We start from the raw sequence: 15,435 nt of genomic DNA on the forward strand, positions 1-15,435 counted from the left end.
CATACAAAGTGCCATGTCTTGAATATGCTCTTTATCCACTACACTTTATTCACTTTAAGCTACTTCGCAACTAATGAAAGTTGTCCCAAATAAGCCAAATAATCAAACTCCACATGGCACATTACACCTGCTTGCCTTGACTTGATAAATGAAATAATTTGTCATTAGTAGAAGTACGAAATGAATTTCCCGCCAATCTATTTTTAGCAAAAATTATTATAACTGGAACTATTTTTTTCACCCTCTTCTGAGAATGATCAAATCCATTTGCCACAGTTAACATGTGTAGTCGAGAAAATCTTAATGCATTAAACTTGATCAACATACATGAATAAATTAAACAAAAGTATGCATAGGCAGATAGATATCAAAGGGATAGACAAATGGATAGATATGTTTCAATCAATTCAGAAAATGTAAGCCACTGTCGATTGACTGTTATGTGCATCGTTATCATGTATATATACATTTCAATAGGTAATCGAATTTACTTACCAACGATTTGATTTTGCGAACCAACAAGTGCCGCAAAGGTCATCAAATGGAGGGTAATAAATGAAATTTGCTGATTCAACGTGCTCCTCCTCATCCTTTAACGATTTCAATTCTATCGCGAATAAATTTGATCTTCAAATCACATTCCTTCATTTTATCCTGACGCAGAGAATCAGCAGCAATTGCTGTCTTTGTTCCTCATTTGAGACGATGGGCGGTATTTCAAATTGTTTATTTGATTGTGCGTTAAGAATTTCTTACTGTTCCTTTTGCAACTTAACAGTTGACCACCTTAAAAACTAAAGGCATTCGCTGCTTGCCTTGCTACTTATAGCTGCTGTTCACTGATATTTACTACGGTGTGTTTGTCTGTTGTATGTACCATTGCTGTATGACATTCTCTCTCTCTCTCTCTCTCTCTCTCTCTCTCTCCCTCTTTCTATCTCTGTCTCTGTCTCTGTCTCTTTCTCTTTCTCTCTCTCTATCTCTCTTAACTTAAAATTCATTATCAAAATAGTTAACCATATTGTTGTAAAGGTTTGTATCGCTTGTGCATACAATTGTGGTCTGAGCAGCTGCTATGTATTCGAAGTTTTTTCTTCATGCAGGCATTAACTGTCAAATAACTTGGCATTTGTGAGAATTGTCGATAACACTATTTCAGGATACACTTGAATAGATATTCATTAGTGCACACGTATAGCTTAATTCCTTATACTGTAGCTACACTTTCTTGAATCATTCTGCTGCTGAGCTCCTTTACTCTTTACGCTTTTTACATGTGTGTATGATGCGCGTTTTGTAGTGTGTCCCCTCCCTTCTCAACTACGCGCACAAAAGCACATATGAAGTGTAGTCGCTTTCCCGCTTCGTATCAATTTAGTTTAGTTGAGTTTTAGTTTAGTTTAGTTTAGCTATTCCCATCCTTTGTTTATATATATTTTGAGAAGTATGTGAAATGTAGACATTTCAATTTAATTCAACTCAACATAGAATCCTTCCTTAAACATTCCTTACATGCGGCAAAGTGGTTTTGCTCCATTTTCTCTGAAATGAAAAACAAGCAAAAGCATTAAATAAACAGAAAAATCCCTGTTTTTTTTTTGTTTTTTTTTTTTTTTGTTTTTCGATCTTTTTTTATTTTTTCAATTTCTATTTCTGTATCTGTTTTCCTTATCGACAACGTTAAGAAGATTCAAACTATAGATAAGGGAAATAATGTACGCAGCGCTTCTTATATCCTCGAGGTGAATATTTATGCAGCGACGATATAGAAAATAAAATTTTATTTATATTTTTATTGCTTCTCTTTTATCTATCTTCTTAAGCATATAAAATTCGGCAAAAGTACGTTTACGGACATTCGGAAAACTGTCGATCAATTTAAGGAATGGGGTTGCACTACGTAACCACAGGCGTAGACTTGGGGAGGGGGGCGGACGGAAGGGGGGGTAATTAATTTACCTTAAAGTAAATTATCTTTCCAGAACTTATCATGCCAGGAAAAGTCGTGGTAAAGTCCTTTCCAAGTCTATCCTGTGAACGTCAACAGTCGTTGGCTTATAAGTGTTTGTCAAAAGCACTTTTCTATTACTCTCGTTTCGGATTAAGAATAAGTATTTAAATATCGGTCGAAAAGTACGTACAATGAGCAATGAAGCATTTTCACCACCTTTCCAGAGCTTTGCTCTATATCTAGGAATATTCTGTTCACAATATTACTCTGAGTTGATTTCTATTTCCAATCTCTAAAAACTTTTTCAAATGTGTCTCCGAAAAGTCAGGCAATTTGAACTTAGGCTTAGTCTTAGGAATAAGGAAAATACATGTATATATATGTATAAATATATATATATATATATATATATATATATAGTAAACGAAGAAATTTTGTTAATGTTGAGTAGACTAAAAGTTGTGGTGCAAGACGAATATGACTTTTGCTTGTTCGTACTTTAATCATGGGGATATTTTGTCGACTGACGCTGATTTGCGCACTTCTTCTTGACAATTTGATAAGAAAATATGCGAAATCAAACTCAATCTAAGGAAAGTAAAAAATTTAAAGATTTTTGTGAACGTAAAGAAAAAGGAAATTGAAAATTGGATACACCAAACCTATGATGCCTTACAAATGTACAACAAATACAATATTAAAGTCAATGAAATTCGTTGACAGCAAAGCAAAGCATGCAGCAAAGCATTCTTCTTCTTTTTTTCTTTTTTTCTTCTTCTTCTTCTTTTTCAATCTAAACTTGAGAATAAAGCTGTTTTCATTTTTAAATTTAACCGCATCCTCAATGTACAAGGTGTGGCAATATTAGAGCAGGATATTGATGATTGACTGTGGCATCGTCTTCTCGAAAACGCATATCTTCTGTATTTACGTATCTTACGATTTAAGCACGGATAGCAAGCATCATTAACTATAATGCCCTGAGAGGACATTTTCAATTTTCACAAAAGATTGATGTGATGATGCCTTCAGCCGGAAATTGGCACCAAGCACATTGGCACATTGTAGATGCATTTGTTTCTCTATTACTCTCACTCGTGAATTCGTTGAGACTCCAAATGCGAAATTTTTTCCACCTAACCAAGTCATCAAGTTACAAGTGTTGGTGTTCCATAATACTTTTAGCAAGCTTTCATCGCATTACATGCTCTAATTTTAATTGCTCTGAACTAGCAAGATTTTGCCGCACCATTGGTGCAAAGCAATTCAAGGAAATCTAAGATGTCTCAAGAAGAGGTGTTCATTTTTGACAATCGATCATACAATGCAGCCATTGTTTCACGAAATAAACTCTAAGCACACTTTGCCTAAATTATGTAAATTCCCTTGAACCGTAGCATATTCGAAAAACCATAGCCAAGCTGCACCAGTCACTTAGGAAACCAGTTAGTCGCAAATTGTCATTCGTTGTGGTTAGAGAAGTTATCGAACTAATTTTCGTGGCTTTTCGGAGGTGTAGTTGCGCGAGAATTTTACTTACAAATTAATACGAATCCCATCGCTTAAAATAACTTTGCTTAAAACGTCATGAATTTGTTCATGCGCATCCAGAGCCCAATTAGCGAATGCAAAACAAATATATTTGAAAGCCTCGTTAACTTTTGTTGTAAAATGTCACCAGCAATGGCAGTTGTGGGACCAGGAAAACGAAAAGCACGATAGCAAATAAAACACGTCGTAATGTCGTAATATGTTGGGGGTGCCTTTACACAATGCATTTAATTCCTAGGATATCCATTAACTTTTCGCACCCCAGACAACTTTACCTTAATTCGAGTAACGTTTGAGAACCCATCCTCACTAAGTCTATATGATCCAGTATATTCCCAATTTTCTTCTCCATAGTACTAATATTCATGCACATATATAAGTTGTATCGGTATTCTTCCTTAGCATTTCATTGCATAAATGATATGCATATAAAGTAATAAAATATTATTGTTGTTGCATGAAATTCTGAAATACTTTTACGATAATAAAAGTGATTGCAAGTGTATCGTGAACTTATTATTATCATAGTAACGAGGCGTTGATTGCGCCGATCGATGTACATCGGCAGAAATCGTTAAACCGGTTTCGTAAGCTATTTTTTTCGGGGATTGGAAATATGCGGAATCAATTCTGGAATGTTACATCAAATGATGGAAAAATTAAGAAATGAGCTGAAAATCCGTCGCTTAAATTATGCAAAGTTATTAATAAAATAATTGTAAAAGGCGAGATCAAGGAGTTGATCGGGGTTCTACATCAGCAACTATTGATCTCCATGGGTCCAATTGGCTTCTAGGGTATATGTGAAGTTAAAATGAAAAATAAAAAAACAATTGTAGAGTATGCTCTAGCCTAAACTACGCTAAAGAAGAGAAGCCGGAGAAGCAAAAATGTCCATTTTGATGATACTAGTTTTGAAAAACATTGAAGAGTGATTCCCAAAATTTTAGATCTTTAATATTGAAATATTATGCTTGATGTATACAGATAGACATATATACCTGAAACATTGAAATAAAATGTTTGTCCATTAAAAACTCTATTTGCAAGGAGTTAAAATTTGTAATAATTACATATCTTCCTTCATATGTAATGCGAAAAGATTACCAATAATTTAATAAACTTGAAATCGCTACAAATTAGCTCATCTCGATTCAAATGCATTGAATGGTATAAATGAAAAAGTAAACATAAATTTAGTTTAAAATCCATGGAATTATTTTATTGTCATTGTACTCTTTATCAGTCTTCATGGTGCCGTACACGATGGAAGTACAATTTTAGGTAGTAAAACAGTTAGTAATGGATGGTCGTGTAAAAGTTTTAATGTGAAAACTGAAATTCATTAAATTTATATATATATATATATATTCACATATCCATCCATCTATATATAATATATGTGTGTAAAGCAATTTTATGCTTTACTGATGCAATAAAATGATTTCACATAGCACACACTCACAGTTAGTAGTCATGTGGTCTTTGGCTCTGGCCCTGGCTGTTTTGTTATAATACTCGTATGAAAGCGGATGGATGATAAATATCGATTTTGAATTTAGGTCTTGCTGGCTGGCGGATATCAAATAAGATCGTATTCTCTTATAAGCAAATAAATTAATTAGTAAATATGATAAATTTTCGCATTTATGTTACTGCCTTTGTTTATGCACGTATAGACGTACACATATATATTATGGATATTGTATATGTTTATATATATATATATATATATATATATATATGATTATAGAGGCTAAAGAATGCATCTACAGGGTATGGTTTAAAGTCGTGAATATTATTAACCGCAAAACCGACACATCAACAACAAAGTGCAGCTGCAAATGGAATTAGAGTCACAAAATAACGTTAATCCAGTTAGGCAATGGGGTTATCTGCATCCATGTGCGTGCTTGTATCCGTTTGCTTGCCGTGCTTATGTGTGTTTGTATATGGGCAAGTTGGTGTTTAGGAGTGCGTGCCCATAATGTTCAAAGGAGATTAATGTAATTATTAAGGTCGCACGCCCCAATGCATACACACCCGCACATACGCGTGTATTTATTCAAAAACTTTCCAAGTCCGCAAGTATTTTTATAAAATGTAGAAATTTTTTAAAAATATATTTTTTTCATTTTATGCAGATGGATACTTTGTTCTTTTTGTTTTTTTTTTTTTTTTTTATGTTAAGCAAAGTATTTATAACTTAATTTCATTTTCGCACTTATTTAATTGCGTAAACTTTCATATATGCGTGAACGTGCATGCACATATGCTGCCGCACCATCAATAACGTCATCGCGCCAGTCATATATATATATAAGCGTACACCCGTATGCACACAATGTGTATGAAAACATGCTTGCTTTTAACCAGTTTACATATCCAGCACAGGGAAAAAATGTATGTACGCGTATGCGCGTGTGGGTATACAAGCATAAATATTTGTTGCTACAATTACATAAAATTTGTTTTTTTTTTTTTAACCTTTTGAATGTCACGGTAGGGGATTGACAGACGCCCATTATGATATATTACGGCAACACACCATTCATTCGGCTTGTAAGACCACCAAGGACAGCTACAATTGCATTTATGTTCAATTTTTTTTTTTTTCTTTCTTTCTTTCTTTGTACCGTCCCCCGTCCCCCGTCCCCCGTCCCACCGTCGACTGTCAAAGCAAAGATAGTTCGCAATGCTCAGAAAAAAAAAAGCCCAAGGACCCTATAAAATCAATATATATCCTTGATTAGCATTTAGTTTTGAGTCAGTTTAAATATGTCCGTCTGTCCATTTGTCCGATTGCACATGTGCACTAAGGTAAGATAAGTTTCAAATTTGGCAAGAACACTATGACTATTTGCACAGATATTCGTAATAAGAATTGGGTAAACGGTACGCCTACCGGACAACGCAAATTGGGAGACTTTCCTAGTTTGAAAAAGGAAAAAAGTAAAATGTATAGTTTTCAACTCATCACTCAGCACCAATAATCGATGCATGCAAGAAAATTTGTCTATTCACTGCCATAGAGTAACGAAATTTTGTTTTTTTTTTTGTTTTTTTTTGAATACTTTTAAAAAGCAGAGAAAGTGGCCAGAGTTTGGCCACAGCCCATAATGTAATGTTCTTATTTGTTATTTTTAGACTTCCTTATGGAAATGGCATGCAAATGCAAGAATTTTAGCTAATGTCTCTTAGAACAGCAAAAGGGTTGGAAATGTATTATATATTAAATGTATAGTGTCTTGTGTGCGTATGTTTGCATCAAGGCATATAACCATCGAAAAATAATGGTCTACTGACGACATTATTCCATTTGTAAAACTCGAAAATCCCTATAAAGCCTACATAGTATTGACTGGGGTGAGATTTTGAGGATTCTTTGTTATGTGAACGCTTCAAAGCAGTAAGTTGGCAGCCTGGTGCTTGGCATTAACCTGATGAGGAAACAAATTACCGAATGTCTGCATCAATTCACGCTAAAGTCATTCGCCAACTAGGACAGTTTTTCTTTCTTAAAGACTGCTTATCGGTCACGTTACTGAAATGTTTTTTTTTTCTTGTATCATAATTTGCTCTTTTCGCGAACCTTTAACTGCTCATATCCCTCTAACACGAAAAGGGAGTACAGACGCCAAAAAAGAGTACGTTTTGCGACATGTACGCGGCCGCACTTCACAATGTTCTTGCGCTGGTAAGATATAAGGGCGCGAAAGTAAAACAGGCCTAGCGATAATGATCCCAATTGAAGGGTGTATACCGTTATAACGTTTCCACACTTTATATGTTGCGAAATTGTGGAACAAAATGACAGAAGAAGAAGATTTATAATTCTATAAGTGAATGCATAATAAACTTCGAAAACTTTGCCGCAAACTTTTAATTTCTTGTTAGAGACAAGCCTCGGAATCGCTTTCAGCCTCATAAACACGTGAAGGTTACTTTGGTGAAACTGGGCTAATCCTATTAAAAAATTTTTTTTTTTTTTTTTTTGGAAAATTTACAGTGACTTACCCTCTTAAGTATTATTGTTAGAAAAAGGAAATTCTGTGACTAATTTGTTCAATGGTTTTGGCAAAGGTTTCAGTAAAGGTTGTTTACAGTGATTATAGATTTCGAGCTATTTTTGATTTACCAACATGCAACTGCCATTGCGAGGACATGTGACAGATGATGCAGGGAATGTGTGACAAAGATCATGATTTTTTAAACATAATTAGTCTGTGCGATGAGATTCGCATTCATTTGCCTACAGACATGAACAAGCAAATGTCCGCCACATCTGAGGCCCCGAAAACCCCAAAAGAAATAGTCCTTTTCGACCTCAACGAGTGATAAGTAGGTGGTGGATTGTCAGATGGCGCTATTAGCGAATGAATTTTGTTAAAGAAAAATGTTGGTTAACTTTTTCGGTCCTGAAATTGTTGCTATAGATTTTGCAGAGGAACGGCATCACCTCCTGCACAGCTTGGGAAATAATGACAACATAGCGCGATTAATTTTATTCGAAATCTCTTTTTGATAACCTCTACACTTGCATGTATAAGGTACAGCATCGTATTGGTTCAAGAAACGCCGTCAAACAATGTTTATACATATCACACGTTGCCCTACTGACAGCTTCTAAAAAAATTCAACGACTGCAGCTTTCCCCGCTATTTCAGATATCCTCGTCTTCGAATTGTAAATACACAAAAACACTCTTTTCTCCTTTCTTCTCGCTCTTCTACCTATAAACCTTGGTAAGCAACACAGTGCCTACATATACACACACTCTGAGTAGTTGGTCAAATGTTAAGCAAGAAAAGCGACAAAACTCCAAGGGAGCCGAGAAAAATAGGTTCATTAGTACGAAAATTGAATGAATCGTAACGCTTTTCAACGAAGTTAAAAACCCTATTGGGAATCGGGCCCCAAAATCCTAAATTCCTATTATCGCGTCACATTTAATTTAATCTACAAATCGGCCAAAAAAGCCAAAGCTCATAAAGTAGAAGATTTTGCGATACTTGGGCCCTTGGCCCAGTTACCCTTGCATATTATGTTAGTAAGTGTGGGTGTAAAAGCGAACGAAATCGTTAGATTTATTTACTATTTTTACTGCTTTTTGAAATGTTTTCGATAACAAAACTCTTAACTCACTAAAATTAAGAATATTTGCAATGATTTGATTTGTAATAACATACTCTCGATGGCGAAATTTTGTTTTAAAGGGGGGGGAGGGAAAAAAAAAAAAAAAATGGCAAAATGGATAATGCGCACGAATAAAGACAAATTCGTTTGTTATCTATAAAACTTTGCTCAGCACACATTTTATTACTTCCTCTATTATGGCGGGTAACAAAAATTCGATATGAACCAAAATACAATTTTCTAAGAAAACAAAGCCTTTCCCTGTCGATTTGACACACTCACATGCACACACGTACACATGTACGGATACGAGCAAATTGCAATAAATGAAATTTAAGGGCAGTTGTGTTGAGTAGAGTTTGTCGTAAGCATCATTACATCAACAGTTAACAATGAAGAATACTTTAAAGTTCTTAAATTGCGGGAAGAATAGCAGAAAATCTATAAAAATGAAAAAAAAAAAAAAACTAAAAAATTTCAGTAAAAAGAGGAAATTTAATTTTTCCCGCTACTTTTTCCCTCTTTTGTAATCTTCTTCGCTTTTCATGCTCAAATGGAAGTAACTCTAATAAGCAGTAAGTAAGCGAATGCAATGTTTTTTTCTTTTGACTTGAAACATAACATTTGGTAATACGTTCCGTCTAGGCCTTCGTGTATAGCGAATGATTTTTCAAAACTGATCGCCTTAAGTGTAAACTATGACTCCGTGTACGGGGAACTCAAAGGAATCAAATGAATCCGCTATGGAATGAGTTTTCAAAACTCATCGCCTAAAGTGAGCATTAAGAAACAATATGGAGAACGTTGCCATCAAGCTAATCAGTGTTATTTCTGTTTGTAAGTTTTTACGAGAACAGGTCCGGCTTACTTTCATCCATAAAAAGTTTCAGTGATGGTTGCGGTTTTCTCGATTTATAATAGATTTGAACGGGTCTTTTTACGCGTAGATCTCTAATCCGAATTGTCAATAATAAGCTCGTATTGCCTGTATATAGAGTCTTTAGCCAAAGCGTGTCGATTTAATTCAATCAGCGAATACTGTCAATGTTCCATAAGCTGTGTAAGCGGCGTTGCAGCATGCAGCGAGCAATAAGCTTCGTCTATCTCTTTAGCATCAAGTTGTTCGCTAACGCATCGATTTAATCTAAAAATCGAGTCGACAGCATATCCAGGGAGCTATAGCCTGGAAGTGAAAACGTTCCAAGTTCTATTTGGCACTGGTATGATGACAGTTAAAAAGGCATATCTTGTATTTGTTCGAAATGAAAGTTAAACGACGTTTACTTAATTAAAAAAAAAAAAAAAAAAAAAAAAAAAACACTCTTTAATCATAAAGCGATTCTCTTACACTCGTAAAAAATTCAGTCTATGCGTCGTGGCCACTTCTCTTTATGTGCAAATGATGTTTAAATTACCGCCCTTACCTCTAGGACTATCATGAGCGGACAAAATGATTCCCTGCCAAGTTAAATCCCAATAAATGAGTCACTACTTTCCTGCCTTAGAGAAGCTATCTAACTGATTCACTAGTGCCTGTGTAAAGTACAAGCTTTGTAAGAAAAAAAAAAAGAAAAAGGCAACCGATGTTGGAGGACGTTTCTCTATTTGAATTGTATTGCGTTTCCATCCTTACACAATCCCGTATTGCAAGTCTTTATAGTAATGAGAAAGCTACTCTCAAGCTACATTAAATCCTTGGGACATTTACTTATTTTAGAGGAGAAACGCAGTAATCTAAACGTGACAACATTTCCAATAATAATAATCTCTCGTTTGACTTTTACGCATAATAGCAATCAATAAAAAAAAAATATTATCCGAACTATTAGAGAACAAACTTGAAGTCTTTGAAAATGCGCTCTATTCTAAATATGGATAAAATTTATGATTCATTTCATGTTAATTTCTAATGATGTGCTTCGATAGAACGATTGGAAAACCAACGATGATGCTAAGCAAAATTTTTTATTAATATTTCCTTTGATCAATCGAGTAAATATCTGTTCTAAAGTCAATTTTCCAATTAAAGGCAAAATATTGCCTTTACAGAGATGATAGCTTTTCCGCATGTCAGTCATGTTTCAGTGGCAAATGCAATATGAAATAACATAATTGAATTAATTTTTTATAAAATTCTTTTCAAATACTTTTACATCCATTAGAGTTTGTTGTCAATGCACATGGAAAGCAAAGCGGAAACAAATTCCTTTTTATTGTTTATTTAAATTGCATTTGCAAAAGAAAACTAACTCCGTTTCCAACTACAACAACTGCAAATTAGTAAATTCTAACTAAGTTAACAATTTCTCATAGTTTGTTGCAAACAAGCAATCATTTTAAAATATAAGTTAGTAAAACGAATTGTTTTAAATAAAAATTGAAATATGTTTATATCTATATATGGATAAATTGATAATGATAGAAGGTCTTACCATGTACAGTGCGTGTGTGTGCGTGTGTGTGTGTGTGTGTGTGTGGGTGTGTGTACATGTTTTAATATGAAAATTTTCAGTTTCAAAGCAAGTTTTTATGCATGCATGAAAAATATTCAGTACAATTCAAAGATTCATCATGCAACGGGCTGTACGATCTGCCAAAGTGATAGCTCAGTTGTGAACGTTCATCATATGTTTACCAGAGAATTACAGGTCAACGAGGCCGTCCATCGTTTTTTTTTTTCCTTTCTTGTTCTTTTCGGTCTACCCACATCAATGTCCAGATCTATGCTGAGAAGCTATAAACCTTGGAGCATTTGAAACATGATACGTTAGTCATACGCGTAATGCAACTAATACAAGGATTAACAATTGCAGCTATCGTGTTTGTCAGTCTGTTCAAAACTGTGACAAATACCTGAACAATAATTTGTACGGAATATAACTGCAATGTGTAAAATTGTTCCTTTTTCTTCATATTTCCAAACATATCAAGCACTCTTACACTGAGTAATATTTTACAAAAATATAAATGAAAAAAAAAAAAAAAAAAAAAACATTTCATTTCATCACTAAACTTCGTAACCTTTTTATTTATTTTATAATTTAAATAATAATTTTTTTAATCGATTTTGAGCGATATGCATTCGCCGTGAAACGTACGATAAACAGAAAAAGTATTATATGATGGAAACGGGCGTGGGGGATCTAACACAAGTCTGCCTTATGATACTGTCGCGAAGATCAATTTATTCGTTGTATTGATTGGCCATTGGAGGCATCGCCCAGCACCCTCTGAAGATAAATTGATAACCTTACCTACGTACTCCTGCTCAGATTTTATATATATAATCACAAGACAATCATTGATTGTAAATTCAAATCTGTACAGTGTTGAGACCGTAACTAAGAAAATGATTTGCGATGGAGTAAAATTCACCACCAAGTTTGTAGCTTCGGAAAAACTATATTCAAAGCAATCGTAATTAAAGAATGTAGACAAAGGACAGAGAGGCGGACGGAGGGCGGAATCATATACATAATACATATACATATATAAGTCGGCGATATATGTAAAATTATTTGCAATAATATTTGTCTCCGCAAAAAATTGCTCTCGGCATCGATTGGTGCGATTTGAGTGAAAATGATTGTTTCTATCTTTCAATGCAATCACCTAGAATCTCCACACCAGGAATCGAATCTGGATCTTCCGGTTGAGTGCCTGATGCGATAGCTAAACAACTTTTGTTAATGTATTAAAAATTTATATTAACAAGAAGAAAAGATATAATTCCATAATTGGGGAAAGCTAACTGAAAGAGGTGCAACGTGACGTGTTGCAAATAAAATATTACCTCTCTTATAACTAAGAGTTAAGATAGATAACTTTGCAACTCGTTCACAATTTTTTTCTCGAATTAAAAAACGAATGTTTTTGCTTTCTATTTTTTTAAAACTAGTGCACGATGCAACCCTCGTTCTGAAACTTGTCTAAATACTATTACGGAGTGAGTTTTGTCGAGAAATTTTGAAAATTTGCAACTTTTTTCAAAATAAAGCGTTTGATAGGAAGAGGTCTCAATAGCATGGGTCTTTGGGTTAAAAGCACATCAGTGTACCAAATTTCATCAAAATATCTCAAAAATTTCAATCGATAGCTTGAACGCAAACCTATACGAACAGACGGCAGACGGGCTTAGATTTAGAATCATTTCCTGAATCGATCGCCATAATAAGAGGTTGGCCTATCTTAAATCCTTCTGCTTGCTGGCATAGGGTATAATAATTGCACAGTAAGCAATAATCACATAGTTTGTATACTATTTTATGCGCTTGAGTGAAATCGCCTTGGAGCGATTATTTTGTTTATTAGATCTTTATTTTTTTTTTATAATTATAAATCAACTTGCATATATCAACAACCTACATACATAAAATTCAATTTATTATTATTTTTAATAGGAAATGAGATTCCTATCACGAAATTCTCTTTGTTTTCTTTGCAAGAGAGGAGGTGTAAGAAGGAATGGTAAGGATGGCAAGGTGCAATACATAGAGGGAATGCAAATCCCTTTCTAGAATTTCAGGCAAGGTCTGATGTCATAAAATTAAATGTTTCCCCTAGCAGGAGAAATTGAAGCTGACTAGCTTTTTTCAACATTTAGTAGGATAGCAGCTTAAAACTTTCGAATGCTGACAGGATTTGATCGAATTTTTTCACATTAATTTTACATTTTTGTCTAATCCTTATAATAATTGATCCTTTTTTTTTTTTTTTTTTTTTTTTTTAAATAAAACCGTTTGATGAAGCATACACACACACACACTCTCTGCTTCTCGAGGGATTCCTGTTTATCGAAATGATGATCAAACAAGGCAATAAATCTTGCCGCCGAATAAAATGGGAGGGTTGGGCAAAAAAATGGCAACATTTTACAAATTTCGTATATCTCCTGTAACAGATGCAAAATATATGAACTCGAAGTAGTCTAATGTGAGCACACACATACATGTACACATCCCTTAAATAATCTGGATTTGACAGAGAATTATATCTGTACATATGTGTGTAGTAATAACGGTAAATACGTAATAACCTAAAAACAGTTTAAACACACATTTTTCCATTTTAGTCTTCAGTACTTGTATACATACCTCCTAATCCTAAATATTATATGTACGATCTGTATGTACATGAATATTTTATTTTTAAAATTTTGCACATTTTTACTTTACACGTGTGCAAGTGTGTAAATCTACATATTTAAAAGGTAATGCATTAAAAAAGATAACATAAAAACAAAAAAAAACAAAAAAAAAAAACAAGAGAATGAATTAAAAACAAAACAACAACAAAAAAAAAAAAAAGACAAAAACAAACAAAATTTGTTTATGTAACAAAATGCATTGACATAAATTCATCAAAGAGATATGATCACAAAACACTTATATGCATCTGCATCCTTACAATGCTGCGCGCACACACACACACACACACATTTGCCAGGGCATGTAAATATTCTTCAGTAAATCAAGTTTATTTGATACGTACATGCAAGCATGCATGTATGCATGCATGCGTATGCATATGTACATATTTAATTTTGTTTACACTTTCATTGGATTCGATTGTATGTATACGTATAGGTATTGTATCGTATTGTAATGAATGCGTTTATGTAGATGTAATTTTCTTCCATTCTTTGTTTGATTTTATGTATATTACACAAATACAATAACTATAACAAAAATAACAACAACAACAACAACAACAACAATAATAACAAAAACATCAATAACAATAACGACAATTATAATTATCAGAAAACATGTTTTCTGATGTGTGTAATTGTGTACACGTACACAGTGCATATACAGTGCATTAAATCGGCACATGCATGCCAGGCATGGTAAACGCAATTTGTCAATACTTACTGTATTTGCGATAACTGAAACTTCTGTTTGCATTGAAAGAAAACGGGAAAAATAACAAAAAAAAAATGATAACAACAACAACAATAAAAAAAAAAAAAAAACTCTAAAGTTGTTCAAGGCGAACTTTATAATGAACTATATCAACGAGTATTCACGACTCACTAGACGCATAGTCTGCAATAAAAACTTCGGCTTGCATAGCTGTCATATTTGAATACTATTTGTTGTCCTTTTCATACCCATCTCCGAGGACTAGAATTGTGCTTCGCTTTTCTTCTTCCGATTCCAAACTTCCAAAAATAAGCGTTGGAAACGTTGGACGTAAAGCGAAGGCTGAATCATCTCAAACAATATATTGGTCTTTTCATCATTTTTGATCATAGAACACTAGAAATTAGATATCGGTGAACTCAATTTCATTAAAATATCTTGAAAAGTACGGCCTATTGTCTGAACACAAACTAAATAGATATTCATCCGACAGACGGACAGACACGTTGAAAATGACTTGAAAGAAAAAGTTGAGAGTAACTCAAATTCTTTACAGTGTTTGTGGCATGCATTCGCACCCAAGCTTAGCACAACTTTGCCAGCAATGCTGTAGGGTGTAAATATTGAAAGCCGCAGAGTATAAAGCAAAAAGAAAGTTTTCAAAATAATGCAAACAGTTCATGATAAAATGTATACAAACATATTGCTATTGGCGGTTGCTGCGTGAAAAAACAACGCTCTATAAGTGGGTACACGAGTTGCAACATGCTTGTGAATGATAGTATTCGCTTGGCTATTGGCTTATTGAGCCCAGAAACCAAAAAAAAAAAAAAAAAAAAAAAATTTATTTCTCTACACATCATGCGATTATGGACGATAGACAATCGGCTTCAACGAGAAATGGTTAAAGGGATTTGGACCATTAACTGAACC

At 33.9% G+C, this 15,435-nt stretch overlaps 1 protein-coding gene across 1 annotated transcript in view; it reads right to left on the reverse strand.

Annotated features, from left to right (window-relative positions):
- The window catches only part of LOC119639604, a 47,320-nt gene extending 46,417 nt beyond the window's left edge, over positions 1 to 903 (reverse strand). The window contains exon 1 of the mRNA XM_038037088.1: positions 496 to 903. Coding sequence (XP_037893016.1) covers positions 496 to 589 — 94 coding nt within the window. The 5' untranslated portion in view covers positions 590 to 903. The remainder of the gene's footprint in view (positions 1 to 495) is intronic.
- Between the last annotated feature and the right edge of the window lie 14,532 nt (positions 904 to 15,435).

The sequence above is a fragment of the Glossina fuscipes genome, unplaced genomic scaffold, assembly GCF_014805625.2.
Source record: "Glossina fuscipes isolate IAEA_lab_2018 unplaced genomic scaffold, Yale_Gfus_2 0, whole genome shotgun sequence".
Taxonomy (NCBI): domain Eukaryota; kingdom Metazoa; phylum Arthropoda; class Insecta; order Diptera; family Glossinidae; genus Glossina; species Glossina fuscipes.